This window comes from Sturnira hondurensis, unplaced genomic scaffold (genome assembly GCF_014824575.4).
Source record: "Sturnira hondurensis isolate 20B ecotype Veracruz unplaced genomic scaffold, ASM1482457v3 Scaffold0021354, whole genome shotgun sequence".
NCBI lineage: Eukaryota > Metazoa > Chordata > Mammalia > Chiroptera > Phyllostomidae > Sturnira > Sturnira hondurensis.
In genome coordinates this window covers 5,428,479-5,446,571 of record NW_028093985.1, presented here as the reverse complement: position 1 = coordinate 5,446,571, position 18,093 = coordinate 5,428,479, and the positions used below count along the sequence as shown (strand labels likewise).

The following is an 18,093-nucleotide window of genomic DNA, read 5'->3' as shown; positions in this document are numbered from 1 at the left end:
CAAAAATGGGGCAAATCTCCATCTGCTATTTATATTCTATATCCAAAATTCTGTGATTTTTTTTTAAAAGATAACATGTATCTTTTAAAAAAACATGATTTGTTTTGGGGGGAAATAAGAGTAGCCCATACAGTGTGGCTCAGTCGGATGTTGTCCCACAAAGTAAGGGGTTGCCAGTTCAATTCCTGGTCAGGGCACACTCCTGGGTTGAGGGTTCAGTCCCAAGTCAGGGAACATACGAGAGGCAACCAATCAGTGTTTCTCTTTCACACTGGTATATCTCATCCTCTCTTTCCCTCTCCCTCCCTATTTCTCTAAAAATGAAGAAATAAAATCTTTTAAAACAAACAAAAAAGGAGTAAAAGAAGAGTTATATCCTGAACATAGACACAAACATGATTGTACCTCCTGTGTTTCTGGAAGGCTACAGAGGGAACAGTTAACTGTGATAGCTCCAGCCGCTTTGGGGTACAGGACTGAACTAGGAAAAAGGAGACTTTTATTTTATATTTTACATCTTTCTGTGTGATGAATATTTTGTATAAGAATGTAACTTTTCCAATTTACAGCAGTGGTCAAGCACATTTAAAAAGGAATTAAGAGTAAATGTTAGAAGATACTAGAGTGCACTAATTCAATTTTCTTTTTATATTTGACTCTGGATTTACTCACAGCTAAGGAAAACTGAGAAACCTGTAAAATGATATAATTTTTATTGTTTGATTGATTATTAATCCATTTTATATAGAAAAAAGGTTTTCTTAATAAGTTTTAAAAATCTGAATGTTTTTTTAATTCTAAGGGAAATTTCATTCCAACTTCTATTTATTTTAATTCAACATAGTATGTATTTCTGTTCATTTTTATACCAAAAACTATTTCTTTAAAAAAATTTTTGCAGCCCTGGCAGGTATGGCTCATTGGATTGAGCGTGGGCCTGCAAACCAAAAGGGTTACCGGTTCGATTCCCAGTCAGGGCACATGCCTGGGTTGCGGGCCAGGCCCCCAGTATGGGGTGGGCAAGAGGCACCACACACTGATGTTTCTCTCCCTCTCTTTCTCCCCTTTCCACACTCTCTAAAAGTAAATAAATAAAATCCTAAAAATCTTTTGCAGAAATGATACTTGAAATCTTTTAAAATCATTGTTGCCCATGTTTGTGGATCATCTGCCAGGTAATAGAACAGATACATAGAATTTAGTCATTCTCTTCCAGGTACTAATCTAGTCAGGGACCCAGATTACCTGAACAACACCTCGTATAAGAGATACAATAGAAGTGCAAGGTACAGTAATAAAATGAGGAGGAAAACATAAACCAACTAAAAAGCTACTAAGGCTTGTGGCAGAGGTGTAATCTGAGCTTACAGGTAGACAAGTGGAATGTTATGGGAGAAAAGCGTCATTAATCATGGCTCTTAAAATACTGACTTCATTACATGCTGCTTATTAGCTTCAGTAATCCTCCACTGTCCATAGCAAGCAATTTGTTGACCAAAAACTACAAAGCTAGTCTCCAGTTGCTTGAGTTCTTAACTAAGAGAATTAGATCAATCTTGAAAGCAAGGCAGACACATTTCTTAAGTTTTATATTATAAGAGGCACATTATAATCTGCAGAGGTCATTTGTTCAGTACACACTGCATATCAGGGAGACTGCAAGTACTAAATTTGTATCTTCATTCAGAATACATCTATTAAATAGACACCTGCTGTGCTCTAGGTAATCTGCTATATGCTGGAGGTTCTACGTGGATACAGTGTAGTCCCTACCCCAGGAACTCTCAGAGTGTCATAGGGAAAACATGTGAAGTGACCCTCAGATGACCACATTGTAAATGAAATGAGAGAGAGGTGCCAGCCTGCTGTTAGGTACCCTAGTACCTAACCCACCCAGCAATTTCCAGATGTAACATAATGCTTGAGCTTAGTGTAAATTAAGAATTAGTTAAGCAATTGGAGGTTAGAGAAGAAAGTAGAGGAAGTAAAGGTTTGGAGCAGTGAAGGAGCTCGCCTGGACCAGAAGTAATCACTGTGTCTGAGGAAGTGCGCTTAGCAATAGACTGGCTGTACCAAAAACAGTTCTGCGGTTTTGATTAAGTGATGTGATACCTCCTTGTCGGATCTGTTGAGGGGATGTTAGCAGAACCCTTTAATCAGTTGAGTTAATATGTACCTCATTTTATTCATTTGTAAAGTGAAAGAAAGGGCTGACTATCTCTACAGTTCTTTAGATTGGGAAATTATATGACTATTTCATGAGGTCAGTTGGCAGAACATTAGAAAATATGCTAAGGTAATATATGGCCTAATGATAGATTGGGCTTAGAAGTAGCATTCTTTTTTATTTTTCCCGTCATATTTTCTATTTATGGAAATTAAAATATTTTTAGTAGCCCATACTGTGTTATCTCAGTAGTATGATCATAAAACAGCAATCATATTCTGGTGTTTCTTTATAGGAAATGTAAACCTATATAGTTACACTATTAGTACAACTAACTAACTAACTGTGAAGTATTTTAAAAATGTATGTCACCCAACAGTAATCATGCTTCAGATAAGCCTTATGGGGTGTGATATCCTATCTCTGAGTACGTTGTAGCCCAGCAGGAGGCTGGGGTGGCCGAGTTCTCATTCCAGTTCTGTTACTTTCCAGATGTGTAACCTTGGGCAGGTTATTTAATCTCTTTATCTGCTTTATCTATAAAGTGGGGATAATACTAATACTTTTTATGAGTGATAATAGGACTAAATGAGTCAATAAATGTAAAAGCACTTAAAACTGCACTTGGCACTTGGTAAGCATTTTACATGGCGGTTAGCTGTGATGGAGATGGTGATAATAAAGTTGGAGCAGCACCAGCAGTAAGTTACATTGAACACGTTAACTTCATATTAAATTATTATACGTTGAAAGTTTTACTTCTTAAATTTTAAGGTAAAACTTTAATCAGAAGAATAATTATGTAATTACTTCATTAAACACTCTTTAGAAAAGAAAAAACTTTTGTAGAAGGTTTCAAAAAGAAAAAATGGGTTTTTAATCCAAATACCCTGGGTTTACCTTGATACATGGGTTCAGTTTCTTTTTGTATGCGACACCCCCCCCCAAATCAGTTGAGTCATTCTAAGATCCTGTTTCATTATTTGCTTCCTTATCTATTTATCATACACATTACTTTCCATGCCATAAATATTCTTTAACAACTTCATTTTTAATGACTGCATGGTTATCATTTATATTGTTGTAATAAATTCTGTTTAACAGGCTTACTCTTGTTGGAAATTTAACTTCTTTCTGTTTTTTTGCTATCATAATCAGTGAAGCAGTATGCATCATCACAAGTACATTATTGTGTTACCTCCATGACTATTTCCTTAAGATAGATTCTCAGGCGTAGAATTGCTGGGACGAAGGCTTTAAAGAATTCTTTTGGTAGAATTGCCTTCCACAAAGCTTGTAACAACTTGCACAGTATTAGTATGAGAGTTCCAGATTCATTATGCCCTTACTTGTGCTGAATTTTGTATTTAAAAATTGCCTTTGTACATTTGATAGTTGAAATGGTATCTCATTTTAATTTCTGTACCTTATTATTTTTTTAAACTGCAGAGTCATTTTGTTTCCTGCACATTAATTAAATACTTCAGTGTACTCAGCTGGCCTCAGAATTCAATTTAGGGTAAACTTTCAGTGCCAGCTTTCTCTTCCCAGACCTTTAAACAGATATGTAATCATTTCTTTAATACATACTGTCTTCTAAAATATGAAAAACCTGTATTTTTCATAAGAGTCAACCTTGCCTATAGTATGAATTTTCCTATCTGGTCCTTGACGCTTTCCCCCTAAGTCTTTAGCCAAGCCGTAGTCGAAATGAGAGGCTATTCTTACTCAGTTTTTATTACTAAACATGGGCATCAAATATTTCGGATGGATGGATGGACAAACAAATGAAGAAACATGCATTTAGAACCCACCAGAAAATTACCTTTTGCATGGAAAGGCAGATATTTTTATCCTAGTTAGAAGAACCCATTTCTAGGCCTACAGTGGTTTCAGCCTTCGCTTGTTGTATGTATGGCCTTGACAAGCCTTACTCTCCCTGTGCCTGAGTTCACAATGTCTTTGATATAAACGCCTTTTCTGCCTTCTTACTGCTAGTATCTTACTTCAGTCCGTTTCACATCTTGCCTAAACTATTGTAAATTCTTTCTCACTGCCAATGTTAATGCTCCTTTTTCAGTCTGTCCCTTACACTGCCACATGATTAGTTGTCCTGCAGTACCATGCCGTACTGTTCCTCTTTTGCGTGGATTTTTAACAGTTCCCTTTAGTGTACAAGATAAACCCAAACCCCTTAGTTTCCCACCTTTCAGCCTTTGTTTACATTTTCTTATCCAGTAATTACTCAGTTTCTTCCTTTCCTCTTATTCAGATCCTACCCTTCCTGGAATACTGGACTTCATTCCCTCCTGTGCGTGAAGCCTTTTCTCACCACCATATCCCCATCGCTCCTCTTCCCCCACCCCCAAGCCTCTAATTACTAATTAGTGGTTGTCAGGGTAGGTCTGAGGGAGCCTGGGGCTTTGCAGCCGGGCGCAGGCGCACCAGAGGAGTGCAGGTGAGCGAGCAGGGGCTCCATTCCTCCTCCACCCGGTTTCCTGACTGCCTTTTGTATTGCAGTGTTGAGGTTTTGTTTAAGGTTTCCTTTGAAAATTTTCTTCTTTTGGTAATATGAAGTAAAAACCATATTGTTTCTTTTTTCTTCAAGCATGTGCAAGTCTTTTTATCAATTAGGTAGTAAGTTACTTGAAGACAGGGACCATTTCTTGCCCCATAACTTGAACTTTATCTATTGCTTTCTTCTTATCCAAGAAATATTTATTGCTAACTATGATTTCATATTTTTCTGCATAATTTATAGGATATTGTGAGACAAAAATGAGAAAAAGATGCTTCGAAAAGTGATGTCACCCTGGCTGGTATAGCTCAGTGGATTGAGCTCGGGCCTGTGAACCATAGGGTCTGAGGTTCAATTCCCAGTCAGGGCACGTGCCTGGGTTGCAGGCCAGGTCCCTTCCGGGGAGTGTGCCAGAGGCAACCACAGATTTATATTTCTCTCTCTGTCTTTCTCCCTCCCTTTCCCTCTTTCTAAAAATAAATAAATAAATAGTCTTTGGGGGGGGGGGAAGTGATGTCAAATTAAGTAAATGTTACTTCCTTTATAGTGTTATTTTGGGGTGATAATTTGATGGAAGCTAAGACTTTTCCCACATTTTAATGTATTTTACTGAACAAACAGTTGAGCAATTACTAACCATTAAAAAACCTGCTCACACAAATTAGTAGAAATAAAAACATATAGAGACTAATTAATATTTTGAGAGAAGTATGGTTGTAGAAATATGTCCAAACATTTCTGTGGAACAAAGAAGGCACATATAAGCAGTGGTATCTTATTGTGTAAAAGTTGCCAGGTGAGCAAGGCAGAGAAGTAACTTACAGGCAAAGGGAATAGAATATAAAAGACTCAGAGACAAGAAATAAGATCTTGGAAACTATTATTAGGTAGAGCTAGCACCTGGGAGAGGCGGGTGAAATTGGAGATAAGCTAGACCTGTGCTCCCCAGTATAGTGACCACTGGCCACACATATTTACTTAAATTTAAATCAATCAAAACCAAGACTGCAGTGCTTTAGTTGTACTAGCAACAGGTTGAGAGTGCATTGGATATTAGACAGCACAGCTGTGGAACATGTCCCACATCCAAGAAAGTTCTGTTGGACAGTGCTGAGCCAGACCAGAGAGGCGCTTGCCCACTTAGTGAAGAGTTGGCCTTTTGTAGGCAGTTGTGAGTCTTTCAAGAGTCTTAAGCAGGGGAGTCATGCAGTCAGATTTGCATTTTTTAAAGATTTGCAAATTTTCAGGCATCTGATCTCTAGTACATAGGAGTTTAAGAGTAAACATTTTTTTCTAGCATATAGCTTTTGCTAACAAAATGTAATTAGAAAGGAATTAGATAGTTTATGCCACAATAATTATTACAGTGGAGAATAAAATAGAGGAAGGATTTAAACACTCTTTTTTTAATTTAATCTTTATTATATGTTTTTTCATTACCATTTCAACCCCTGATATGCCCCTGTAAGAATTTTAACTGAACTGGAGAACTCTCTTGAAAGCTATTGCTGTTCTTTATATTAGTCTGAAAAAATGTCTCTTTACTTTTTCCTTTTAGTAAATTTTCTGGGTGACAGTGTTATATGATAAACATTTTAAACTATTAAGATATTTATATCCTTATTTTGTTATAGGATAACAAAATAAGGATATTTGCCATTGTGTTTTTTAAATATATCTTTTTATTGAATTTATTGGGGCAACACTGGTTAGCAGAATTACACAGGTTACAGGTGTGCAGTTCTACAACACGTCATTGTGCACTGTATCCTGTGTTCTGCGCCCCAAGTCTCCGTCCATCACCATTACCCCCACCAGGCCATTGTGTTCTGAAAGCCTAGACTGATAACTGCCTTGACTTGATAATAACTAAATCAAGATGTTAAATAGAATTGTCATAGATTTATTAATCGAAGTAATTTAATTAGATTCACCAACAAAAGAAAAATGTTTCTTTTAATAATATGCAGTAAATCTTCATGCACATTTGCTAATTTGGGCCTTTTCTTCCAGTTAACCCAGTACCCACACCAGTTGTGCGTCCCCCCATACCAGCTTTTTCTCCAAGCTTGATAGCTGATCTTGAAGGTTTAAACTTGTCAACATCTTCATCAATCATTAGCGTAAGTAATTTCCAAAGTACATTAGCTCAGTTTTCAAATGATGCCATTGCATAATTTCTATTAAAACGCAAAGAATTGAAGTCCATTCTTCATCTTGAACAAGTCCTCCTCTTACAGGTTCGGTTCGGATCTGACCATTTAATTTTATAAATATTTTAAATTTTTTCTACCCAAACCATATTATCTCAATTTATTTCTGCTTGTTATCCACACTTAATTATCATGTGTACATTTTTCTTTGGTACTGCTCTCCATTTGAAATATATAAGGGTTCTTTGCCACTTTGAATTAGTTTATATGTATAAATTCTGCCACAAAGAATTATTGTCTACATTAACAAACTTTTGTTTTCATAATCATTCTGTTTCCACCATGCTGGTTTTTTTTTTTATTTTTTTACTGTAGGCTATTAAAAATACCTGTTTTTATTTGAAAATTCAAAATTGTATTGCTCTGTATTATTTTCATGCATTTACTTATGTGGTTTCATGTCTCTAAAGAAATTCTTTAATGTTATTTATGGGGTGTGACTGGAAGAGAGGCAAGAGACATGCCTACCTCAAAATAATGCCAAAACCATCAGCCTGTTATAATATCTGAAACTGCAATAACTTTTCCTATGTTGGCATATTGTATCACTAACCCTTTCACTCTAAATCAAGCATGCTGCCTACGATATATAATCTGTTAATATGCTTGACCTCCTGTTAATTTGTGTCAGAAATCTGACAGAGGAGGAGATAGAACAGTGAGCTCTGATGGGAGCACAGGTAGCTTGAGTAGATCTGGTGTATCACTGGTCCAGGGCTGGCAGAGTGTGTAATTGGTGATCAGAGCTGCCGGGAGCACAGAGCTGCTTCTGCCACAAGCAGAGAACAGGAGTACCTACCCTTGTAGGTTATTGCTGAAAGTTCCCCCTTCAAAGCAATGTGATAGCAAGGCTGTGTGGTACTATACTCAAAAGCCCCACGTATGTTTCTGGTCTGCTTTGGTCAGCTCACTTATTAAGTGTAGGTAAAAACTATAAAGCTTTATAATGTTGTTTTTAAGTAATAGAGTGCAGTTATTTCCTAATCACTAAGAAATGAGTAAAAACCATATTGGGGATTTTAGTTTGCCCTTCTTTAAAGCTAAAAGGAAAAGACACATTAAAAGAGATGGGGGTAGAGCAGTGAAAATAAGAAGTTAAGTCTTTCATTTATTAAAGTACCTTATTTTTCAGACCATAAGATGCACCTAGGTTTTAGAGGAGGAAACTAGGAAAAAAATTATGGAGCAAAAAATGTGGTAAAATATTTAATAACATAGATAACGTAGTATTCCACCAATGTAAATGTAAAGCTTTATTTGGACTATAAGACGCACTCCCCTTCCCCCCCCCAAATTGAGGGGGTGCATCCTGTAGTCTGAAAAATATGGTAAATACTTATTGAGCATTTGTGGAAGGCTGTAAAGAGAAAGTGATAATCAAAAAATCTATAGTAAAGCAGTTAATCCTTGAGGGGAAGGGAGGCCCCTAAAAACTTGCGAGTCCCCTAAAAACTTGGGAGGCAGTAAAGTAATGGATAAATATCTTGAGGTGCTGTTGGTGACCAGGGTGCAGATCTGTACTTTGCCACTTACTAGCTATGTGACTTTGGGCAAATTGGCAGGTAACCTTTCTGCAGCTCAGTTTCCTGTGGAGATAATCTCCTTCACAGGATCATTGTGAGATTAGTGAGATAATAAATGCAGAGCTCTTTGAACAATGACTGGCACATTGTCATCATTCAAAAAAAATTAACTAATAGTTTCACGAGTGACTTGATATGTGATAATGGACCCCAAGTAGACTTTTATACTATATTAGCTATCAGAAGAATGCATCGAGATTAGAAAAGTTTGTAGTAAATTTTCATTCATCACAAAATAATTGAAGGATTCACCCTCTTATACTAAGAAAAATATTTATTGGGATCTCTTCAAAGGAAAAGAAAAGCATTTCATCCAAAGAGTATGCAGAAAAGGACTGCAAGGTGATGCGGCTGAGTGAAGCAGGATCATAAAATATCCCCCAAAGCTAACAAACTGGTCAAATAGTAACAATGAGAGTGGCAACCAGAAATCCATCAGCAAAACTCAAATAAAGAAAGGAGTAAAACTTTAAACAAAGAAAAAGGTAAAACTTTGAAAGGGGAACCTGTAGAAATAAATGGAATATTCTGGTGCAGAGTGGCATTGCTCCCTCATCTCACCTCCAGACCTCAAAACAGCACGTTAAAAAGATGATGTAAGTTTTCTCATTATGTGCACAAATTTAGAAACAAGTGGACTGAAGACATCAGAGAAAAATTCAAAGAAAAACCCTTAAAAACTACAACCCTCATATAATGGTGTGGAACCTCGACAAATATAAGAGTCTTTTGGATCCTGAAGTGAAATTTGTAGATTAGAGGACATCCCTAATTTTAAAATCAGCTTGTTGTCCTAATTGAATAGAAAGAAGAAATAAACACAATTTCCGGTAAAGTGATCATCACATTGATGTGTAAACAGGACCCTGACTGCACTAGAAAGGAAGTAGCTCAGTGGTGCTGGGACCCGTGGGCAGAACCAGCACGACTGGCAGCTGTGAGTGCAGCCCGAGTGGGGGTGTGGTGGTGGCAGCTCATACACTGTGGAGTGCAGTGTTGCTCTCGGAAACATGAATTTCCAAAACATTGAACAGTTTTTCTGGTAGTTGCATTCCTGGAAAATTGATAATGTTAAATCCTTGCAAAAATACTCCTTTGTACTTATATGTCAAGTGTTCTATGGTCAGGTTTAAAATATCTGTTGTTTAAAATATCTATTAAATATTTTAAACAAGTCATCACCTCATGAATGTCCAACAAAACATTTGAACATTTTGAGAAACATGGTGTAATTTTTACTGTGTCCTCTTCACTGCAGGGCTTCTCTCATGCCTGGCCTTACCCACTTAAAGTTGCACCCGTTACTGTCCCTCCCCCCAGTCATGTGCAGCCTGCAGACATTCAAAGCAGCATGTGATGTAGCAGTTAAAAGCCTAGGCTCCTGAGCCAGACCAACTGTGTCCAAATCAGCTCTGCCACATTACAAAATGAGCAACCTTAGGCAAGTCAGTTTACCTCTCAGTACTTCAGGTTTTTTCATCTGTAGAATAAAGCTAACATTAAATACTAAGTATTTCCTGTTATTCTTTTTATTATTACATTATTATTACAGATTTGTAAAGGAAAGTGTGAGGCGAGGAAATTGGGTCATCTTTCTTTACACAGGCTATTTGCATACATATTCTCAAACACAGAAGTAACTGTCTTTAAAAGTAAAAAGGGGATGAAACCAGCTATTAAAGGGTGATTCACGATAATGGAAGCAATCAGTGGGAGTTATGGTCACAGAATTGAGTGTAAATGATAAAATATTAATAGTGTTATAAGAAACCAAACCTAATAGGTGGGGGGGAATGGAGGAGATGGGGAGAGGGGTGCATGTTAATTATTTCATATTTTCATTAGTAGGAAATGAATCAATATTATGCAGTTTAAACAGGTTTTGTTTGTGTTTTTTAATGAGACTCTAATCTCTTAATGGTTTGTATATACTCAAAGAACACTTACCTGAAATTTGGAGGTTTGTTTTTTTGTTTTAGTTTTATTTCAGTTATTTTTTTCTTCAATTAGACTTGGATTATAATCCCATTCTGTAAAATAATTTGTCTCTTTTTCTGTGTATTGGTTTATCCATTCAGAGTTAACAGTAGTTTCTGTAAGAAATACGATTTTTGGATGAATCATTGCTTTTTTATTACTTTTCTGTAATGTTTAAGTGTTTCATAATAAATACTAATTAACTTTTTTAAACAGTAAAAGTATTACTATCAAGATGAGCAGAAGTGAAAAATGGGCAAAATTAATAACTGGTGTTCAGTGTGAGAAGAGTGGTTACCCTTAGGGAAGTCAGTGGTGGGAGGGGACACGAGGCGCTGGCTGGGTGCCGGTGGTGTCTGTCGTTACATAGAGATGCTGGTGTGCGGGTGTGTTCATTGTATGAAAAAAATCATTGGGCTTTGCACTTCAGATATGTTTATTGTTCTGTATGCATATTGTACTTCATTCAAAGCAGACTGTTTTTAAGTAGACAGAAGACAGAAACGTTTATAGAAGAAGAAATATAGGTAATAGATACATGAAAAATGTTCAGTAGAGGTCATGAATAAGTGCAAATTTTAGGAACCATTTTCTCTGTGACCTTGGCAAAATTGCATAAACCGGTGTCCATTGTTGGTGAGGGGTACAGTGAGACAGGAATCAGATATTGCTCCACTGATGGAAGTATAAAGTAGCGCAGCATTCAGGATGGCAGTTGGTCACCTGTATAGTTATCAAAGTTTACATACTCTTCAGTCTGGTAATCTCATGTCTAGATTTTTCTTCCAGTGAAATAATAAAAAATATGAAGGTTTATGTGCATTGTTGTTTTTAAACTCAGGAGAATGATGATTACATAAAGTATGGCAAAGTCAAAGTAAAAGATGTTTTAAATTAAATGTTTTAGCGATTTTCAACCTTTTTTATCTCACAGCACACATTAACTAATTACTGCAACTCTGCAGCACACCAAAAATATATATATTTTTTGCCAATCTGACAAAAAATAGGTATAGTTTTGATTCATTCACTCCAGGTGGCTATTGTTGTGTTGGCTTTTGTCTTTTTTTTTTTTTTTTTGACAGCCTAAGAGAAGAAAGATAGTGCCCCTGACTGAACAGTCAGGTATCACATGTTTTAAAAATTCTTGTAGCGCACCAGTTGAAAAACACTGCTTTATTGTGATAAGAAATCACTGTGTGCTATGTAGTGGTAAAAGAAAATACAAAATATTATGTATATTATCTCAGTTTTGTAAAATTCTACATTCATATTGTGTTTCTAATTATAGGGAAAATGAAAGAGTAGAAGAAAATGCATTAGAATTTTAACAGGTGTTCTAAATGATGAGAATATGGGTGATTTCTATTTTTCTTCTTTATGTGTTTCCGTATTTTCCAGACTTTCTCTAATCAAGTTTCTCTAATCTGTATCTATCATCCAAAAAGCAACTAGTTTCTAATAGAAAGGGAGACCATGTGTGTGAATGACTAGGGCTCCTTTCTATTGACTTCTGACATCTGCCTTTCTGAGTCACCACTACTCATTAGTTGGGTGACATTGAGGAAGTCTTCTGGTTTTCTCAGCTCTAAAGTGTTGGCACAGTATATCTCCATGTTTTCTTCTAATTCTAATGTTCTGGGAATCTATGAACCTGGAACAGAATTTTGAAACAATGAAAAAAAATAAAAACAACAAAAATAAAAACTAACCAAACAGCTAAAACAGGAACAGAATCAGAGAGATGGACATCACATGGAGGGATTTCAGAGGGGAGGGGGAAGAGAAGAATGGTGGCAGGGGGGGAAGTACAGGGAAAAAGAAGTGTAATTAGTAGGCATAAAATAGATGGGGAGAGATAAAAAATGGTATAGGAAACAGAGAACTCAAAGAACTTCAGTACAACCCACATGAACTAAGGGAGGGAGAATACTGGAGGGTTGGGGGGTGCAGGGCAGAGGGGGAATAAAGGGGGGAACTTGGAAAAATTGAAAATAAAACAAAAAAGAATTTTGAAACAGTGAAAATAGTTATGCCACACTGATTTGAATAATTTTGTGAAAATAAATAGGGGAAACATTTTTTAGCTTATATGGTGACTTCTTAGTCCATAGATGATTTTCATATATTTTGGTGGATTGTTTAAATTTGTTTTATTTGTATATTTGATACAATATAGGTAGATTTTCTGTTTTGAAATTACCGAAATATTTACAATGAAACCTACAGAATTTCTTTTTCACACTAGATATTTCTCAAGTGAAAACTTTTGCAATTTTTCTAACCCTTTGAACTATATAATTAGGACAGAGATTTTTTAAATATAATTTCTTTTTTTAAAATATTTTTTTTTATTTATTTATCTTTAGAGGGGAAGGGAAGGAGAAAAAGAGAGAAATATCAATGTATGGTTGCCTCTTGTGGGTCTCCTGCTGGGAACTGGCCTGCAACCCAGGCATGTGCCCTGACTGGGAATCGAACTGCGATCATGTGGTTCGCAGGCCTGTGCTCAATCCACTGAGCTACATCAGCCAGGGCTAAAATATAATTTCTAATGAATAATAATATCCTTGTAAGGACAGGCCTTCCTTTGTTCCAACTGTGCAATGAAGACAATGTAGAAACACTATTTGTTTCAGCCTCACGTGAAACTAAGGGCAGTTGGACAACAAATGGCTAAAATGAAGAAACACTGTAGTTCCTGCTGTAATATTTCAATGAGCAAAGTGTGAATTCTTCAGAGAATTGCCAGTGAATTGTTTTTTGCTACATTATTGTTATGTTAACACTTTCTAAATTGTTACTCATCAAACCTAGGGAACTCAGAAACAGTAATCTTCGCACTATGAGGCTCTGGCCAGAATGAGAAAAGAAGAGGGGGAAAGAGTTTGCATATGAGAATAATGTAAAATAAGAATAAATTGTTCACCTCTGGTTGGACATATTAGAGTAAAACTCCAGTCTTTTCTGGTTTAGATGACTATTTGTGTATTTGGTGTACAAAAGTATTCAAGTGAATTCAGCAGTTAATGTTACCTCTGGAAGCTATTTTAATCTATTTTCTGCTGATAAACACAAGCATGAAATTCTATCTCATTGTTTGCATTTTTTTGTCTCTTCTCAAATTAGTTATATAAGAAAGTGTATTAACTTGTTCACTTAATACTTAAGATTTTTGTTTCTATGGGGAGAAAATGACTTCTGAGTTCTGACTTTACCTTATAGTAAGGCTCTCAAGGCAATCCCCAAGTTATGGATCCCCCATAGAGGTTCTTTAGCACCTTTCTACAGGTTGGAGGGTTTCTAGAGAATATACTTTCAGAGTGCCAACTTAAAACACCAAGAATTCATTTAGAAGGGCAGGGTGCTATTTAGGAAATGCTCGATTTCGGAGTCCAAAGACCATCGATTTCTACCCTTGGCTGAGCTGCTTGCTCTCATTCCGACTATGGGGCAGTTCTTTGACTTGGGTGAACTTCCATTTTTGAATATGTAGGATGGCAATAATGCTTTGCCTAAACAACTCATTGTGTTTTCATGAGAAGCAAATGAAATAATGAGCCTCAGAATGTTTGAACTCGGAGGAGATGTACTTCTCGGAAACATGCTTTAAGAGGCAGCAAAGGAAAAGGCCAAGTAAAATGAGTCAAAGGAGGAGGCCAATCACAGAGCATGATATCAGTGAACTCAACAGATTACAGTGGGCAAAGGGAATCGTTACACTGTAGTACGTGCTCTACTTGAGGCACAGATCTGCTAGGTGCTCCAGTGTGACAAAGATCCCGCAGAGAAGAATTTACATATATGACCTTGGAACTGAATTCAGAAGAACAGTAAGAGTCGAGGTGGCAGGAGTGGAACAAGAAGGGCCTCACTGACAGGAAATCTCACGTATGAAGGCTTGAGGTGTGAACCAACTTGGAGTATGAGAGCAATAGCAGTTTAGTGTGGCTAAAGTATACCACATACAGGTTGGAAGAACCAAGTCTGCTGCTGGAGAAGTATTGATGTTGTTGACCTACTGTCGTGGGAAAATTATACTGATTTCTTAACTCATAACTTTCCATTTTTTTCATGTCACGGTCCATATAGAAAAGTGATAATATCTGTGGTGTGCCCTTGGGTAAACAGAGAATGCTGCAGGGGTGGGAGGCACCCAGCCCAAGTGCTCCAGCCACCATAGTGCCACACACCCCTATGTCCCCCCAGGCCTTCTAAGGGACAACACGGCACACGTCTAACCCGTCTGTGGCACATTGCTGAGGAAGCGCAGACTTAGACTTAGCTGCCATAATGCAACAGATTTGAACCTTATGAATCACAATACCTAAGTGGAATGTAATTTCAGTAGTGCAGGAAGGTTCATTAAGGAAAGTGATCCTTATAGAATATAAAGGTAGTATATTGAGGAATAGGAAGTAGTTCCAAGAACATTCTATGAAAGAGAAAGCAGAGCTGCAAAAAGAGAGGCCCAGTTAGATACAATATACTGCCTGGACTCCGTGCTAAGGGCAGAGTCCTCCAGACTGGTTACATCAGTTCAAGACAGCTGAGGCTAACCGCAAGTTTAGGAGGATCCCAAAACTACCCTCGACTTTGGTGGTTACTTAGGATTACAGTTTTATTATAATAACAAGATACAAATTATAACCAACCAAAGGAAGAGACACATAGAGGAGATTCTGGGTGGGTTCCAAATTCAAAGTTCCCAGGTCATCTTACTGCCATTGAAGATTGGCAGTAGCCATGGAATATTGTCAACCAGGGAAGCTGACTAATCTTCTGGAGTTTTCATTGAGACTTTATTCCTGAGGCAAGATTGATTGAATTGTTGCAACACGGTTGAACTCTGCCTCCAGCCCTCCCATCCAGGTCAGGCTGTCTATCAGTGGTCCAAAGTCCGAATCCTTTAATTATATGAGGAGAATACCCCCCCCCCCCGAAATGGAATTATTTTCTGTAGGAAGCCCTTGTAGTACAGGCTTCCTCCACCAGGTGAGTGTTCTAGGAACCCATCTGTATCAGGTACCAGCTGGCATTGTTGTGAGAGGCTGCCTTTGTCTTCAGTGAATTTTTTTTTTTGAAGACTCTTTCAACACGTTTGCCCATTTCATGATGGGTGATTTAGGAGCACACCTGCCCACACCTCACTGAGTGTTCAGCAGTTTTTGACCAAAATGGCATGACCCTTGTGCCCCACACTCTCTCTGATCTCACGCTAAGTGACTTTTTTTTTGTTTCCCCGGATTAAAGAGTCCTCAAAGGGAAAAATTTTGCTGATGTGCAAGAAATGAAACAAAAAATGGCAGAAGCACTAAAAGGTATAAAAATTGATGAGTTCAAAAACTGTTTTAAGCAAGAAAAAACGTCTCGATAGGTGTATTGCATCCAATGGATAGTACTTTGAACTCCCTGTCTCTTCCCCTCCACCTCTCTCTAACATATTCTAGGCTAGGACATTTCAGTATTGTTTTCCAGTCTGTCTTGTACTGCCAGAGTGCCTACTTTCTAGTTTGTCTTCAAGGGCAGATTGCTTTGAAGGGGATCTTTGTTGCATATAAACATGTGCTAGGTGATATACCAGATCTTTCTTGAATGTGTGATCTCGCATTCCCAAAACAAATGATAATACCTGTGATTAACTTTGTTTTCTAATGTAGTAGTAGAACTATCTTCTTAAAAAAATTTTTTTTACTATACTTTAAAAACTTAAGGTATATTCAGCTACCAGGCTAAGAGACAAGTCTAAGATCAAATTCCTTTGAATTTAGAGGAGGAAGAAATTATAAGTCAAAATTAAAAATAATTTTGTCATTTTAAATTTGGGAAAAAGCCTTTATTTGTTCTGATGAAAATGTCAGAAGTCATGGAACTGTGGTAAAAATAATGAAAAATCACTGGCCTGGGTCTGCTTAAATTGAAAACATTTTTTAATTAAAATTTGACAGTATTTTGTGCTTTCATTGCCTAGCCAACTCCCACCTTATTCTTTTATTTAATTCATTTCTGTGTATGAGCTGCCTTAATTTTTAAATTAAACTTTAAGGTATAGCATGCTATCGTTTCATCTCTTTATTCCTGTACTACTCCAGAGGCCTCATAGTTAATAATAAAGCATTATCATCTCTTCCCTCCCTGAATTACTAAAATAAAGTACTTTTTAAAAAGAGACTGTAATTCATTTTTAGTTACAAAGGTTTTATTGCAAAATATTTTTTATTTTGCTTAAGCAAATAATGCCAGTCTGAGTCCTCACTGGTGGGTAATACTCATAATGCTTTGTTGAAATTATAATAAAATTCTCCACTATGAAGAATCTATTTTATGATATGCTGTTATAGTTATTAATGAACTGGTAATTATCACTGTGAAAAAAAGTCACCCACCAAAACAAAATTTGTATATAAGTCTGCAAGAAGTTGGGGAATTAAAGAAGAGATGATACAGCCAGCCTTGGGCCTTTCCTTTCCCTGCTGCTTTGTGGTGAGAGGTTCTTTCTCTTGCGTCAGTTGACCCTTTCAGACCTTACTTCGTTCACTGACTGTCTGCTGACTTTTTTCCTAAGATTATTCTAATTAAATGTACTATAATATAGGAAATAATAAGAGGTTTTTAAAATACTTGTTTAGAAAGAAGTTAATCTTTCTGGCAATTTTGTTCTGCATATCCAAAGTTGATTGAACTTTGTGTTTCTGTCAGCTGTTAAATTTCAAATTTCAAGTGTTAAAATGTCATATTTGCAGTGAAAAATAATATTTTTAAGCTTTAAGATATCTTAGATTATTGCATTGACCCAATCACATATTATCATTTATTCATGCATCAAGCCAGTTAACTCTTGTTACCTGTGTTCCTCTTTTTAAAAGACTTGCTGAGGCCTTGCCTGTGTAGCTCAGTCAGTTAGAGCGTTGCCCCAACAACACCAGCCTAGAGGGTTCGATCCAGCTCAGAGCACGTACAATAACCAACCAACAGATGCATTAAATAACTACAATGACAAATTGATATTTCTCTCCCCTCCTTTGTTTTTCTGTTTAAAATCAATTAAAAAAATTAAAAAGCTTGCGAAAAATTTTCTGAACATGGGGCAGGGCAGAGTATGGAAAATTGGTATTATTTTAATAGTACTAAATCTTTTGACATGAGAAACCTGACCTAAACATGGAAAATATTATTGTGATACTTATAAAACTGGATCTTCAAAGAAAAAGGAAATGAATTTACAATAGGGCAGGTACATGCCAAACTAACATTGAGGAATTAATTTATTGATAGATAGAGGGTAACATGGAGTAAAAAATATTAATACAGTGTATGACCTTAATTTCAAAGAAAAGTAAAAGCTACTTATTTTAGCACATATCAGATACACTATTATTCAAATCATTCAGGAATGTAATTACAGGCAGCTTTTATAGACCTATCAATAAGGGTTATTTCTTTAAATTTGCAGCTGTTCCACATTACTGGATATATAAATATCTCCCCATAAATTAATATTGAAGATCTCCTTTACACTTATGCTCAAGAAGAGAGAGATAGAGAAACAAACAATTTCAGTGAGTTCTGCTTTAAAATGAGTAATTTAGATTAAGTGAGATGCCACCTAAATGTAATATGTGCATCTTGTTTGAA

The 18,093-nt window shown here is 36.5% G+C and overlaps 1 protein-coding gene across 1 annotated transcript in view; it reads left to right on the top strand.

The window, feature by feature from the left end:
* Positions 1-18,093, top strand: part of AP3B1 (adaptor related protein complex 3 subunit beta 1) — a 242,885-nt gene that overhangs the window by 166,198 nt on the left and 58,594 nt on the right. The window contains exon 22 of the mRNA XM_037032382.1: positions 6,699-6,808. Within this exon, the coding sequence (XP_036888277.1) occupies positions 6,699-6,808 (110 nt within the window). The remainder of the gene's footprint in view (positions 1-6,698; positions 6,809-18,093) is intronic.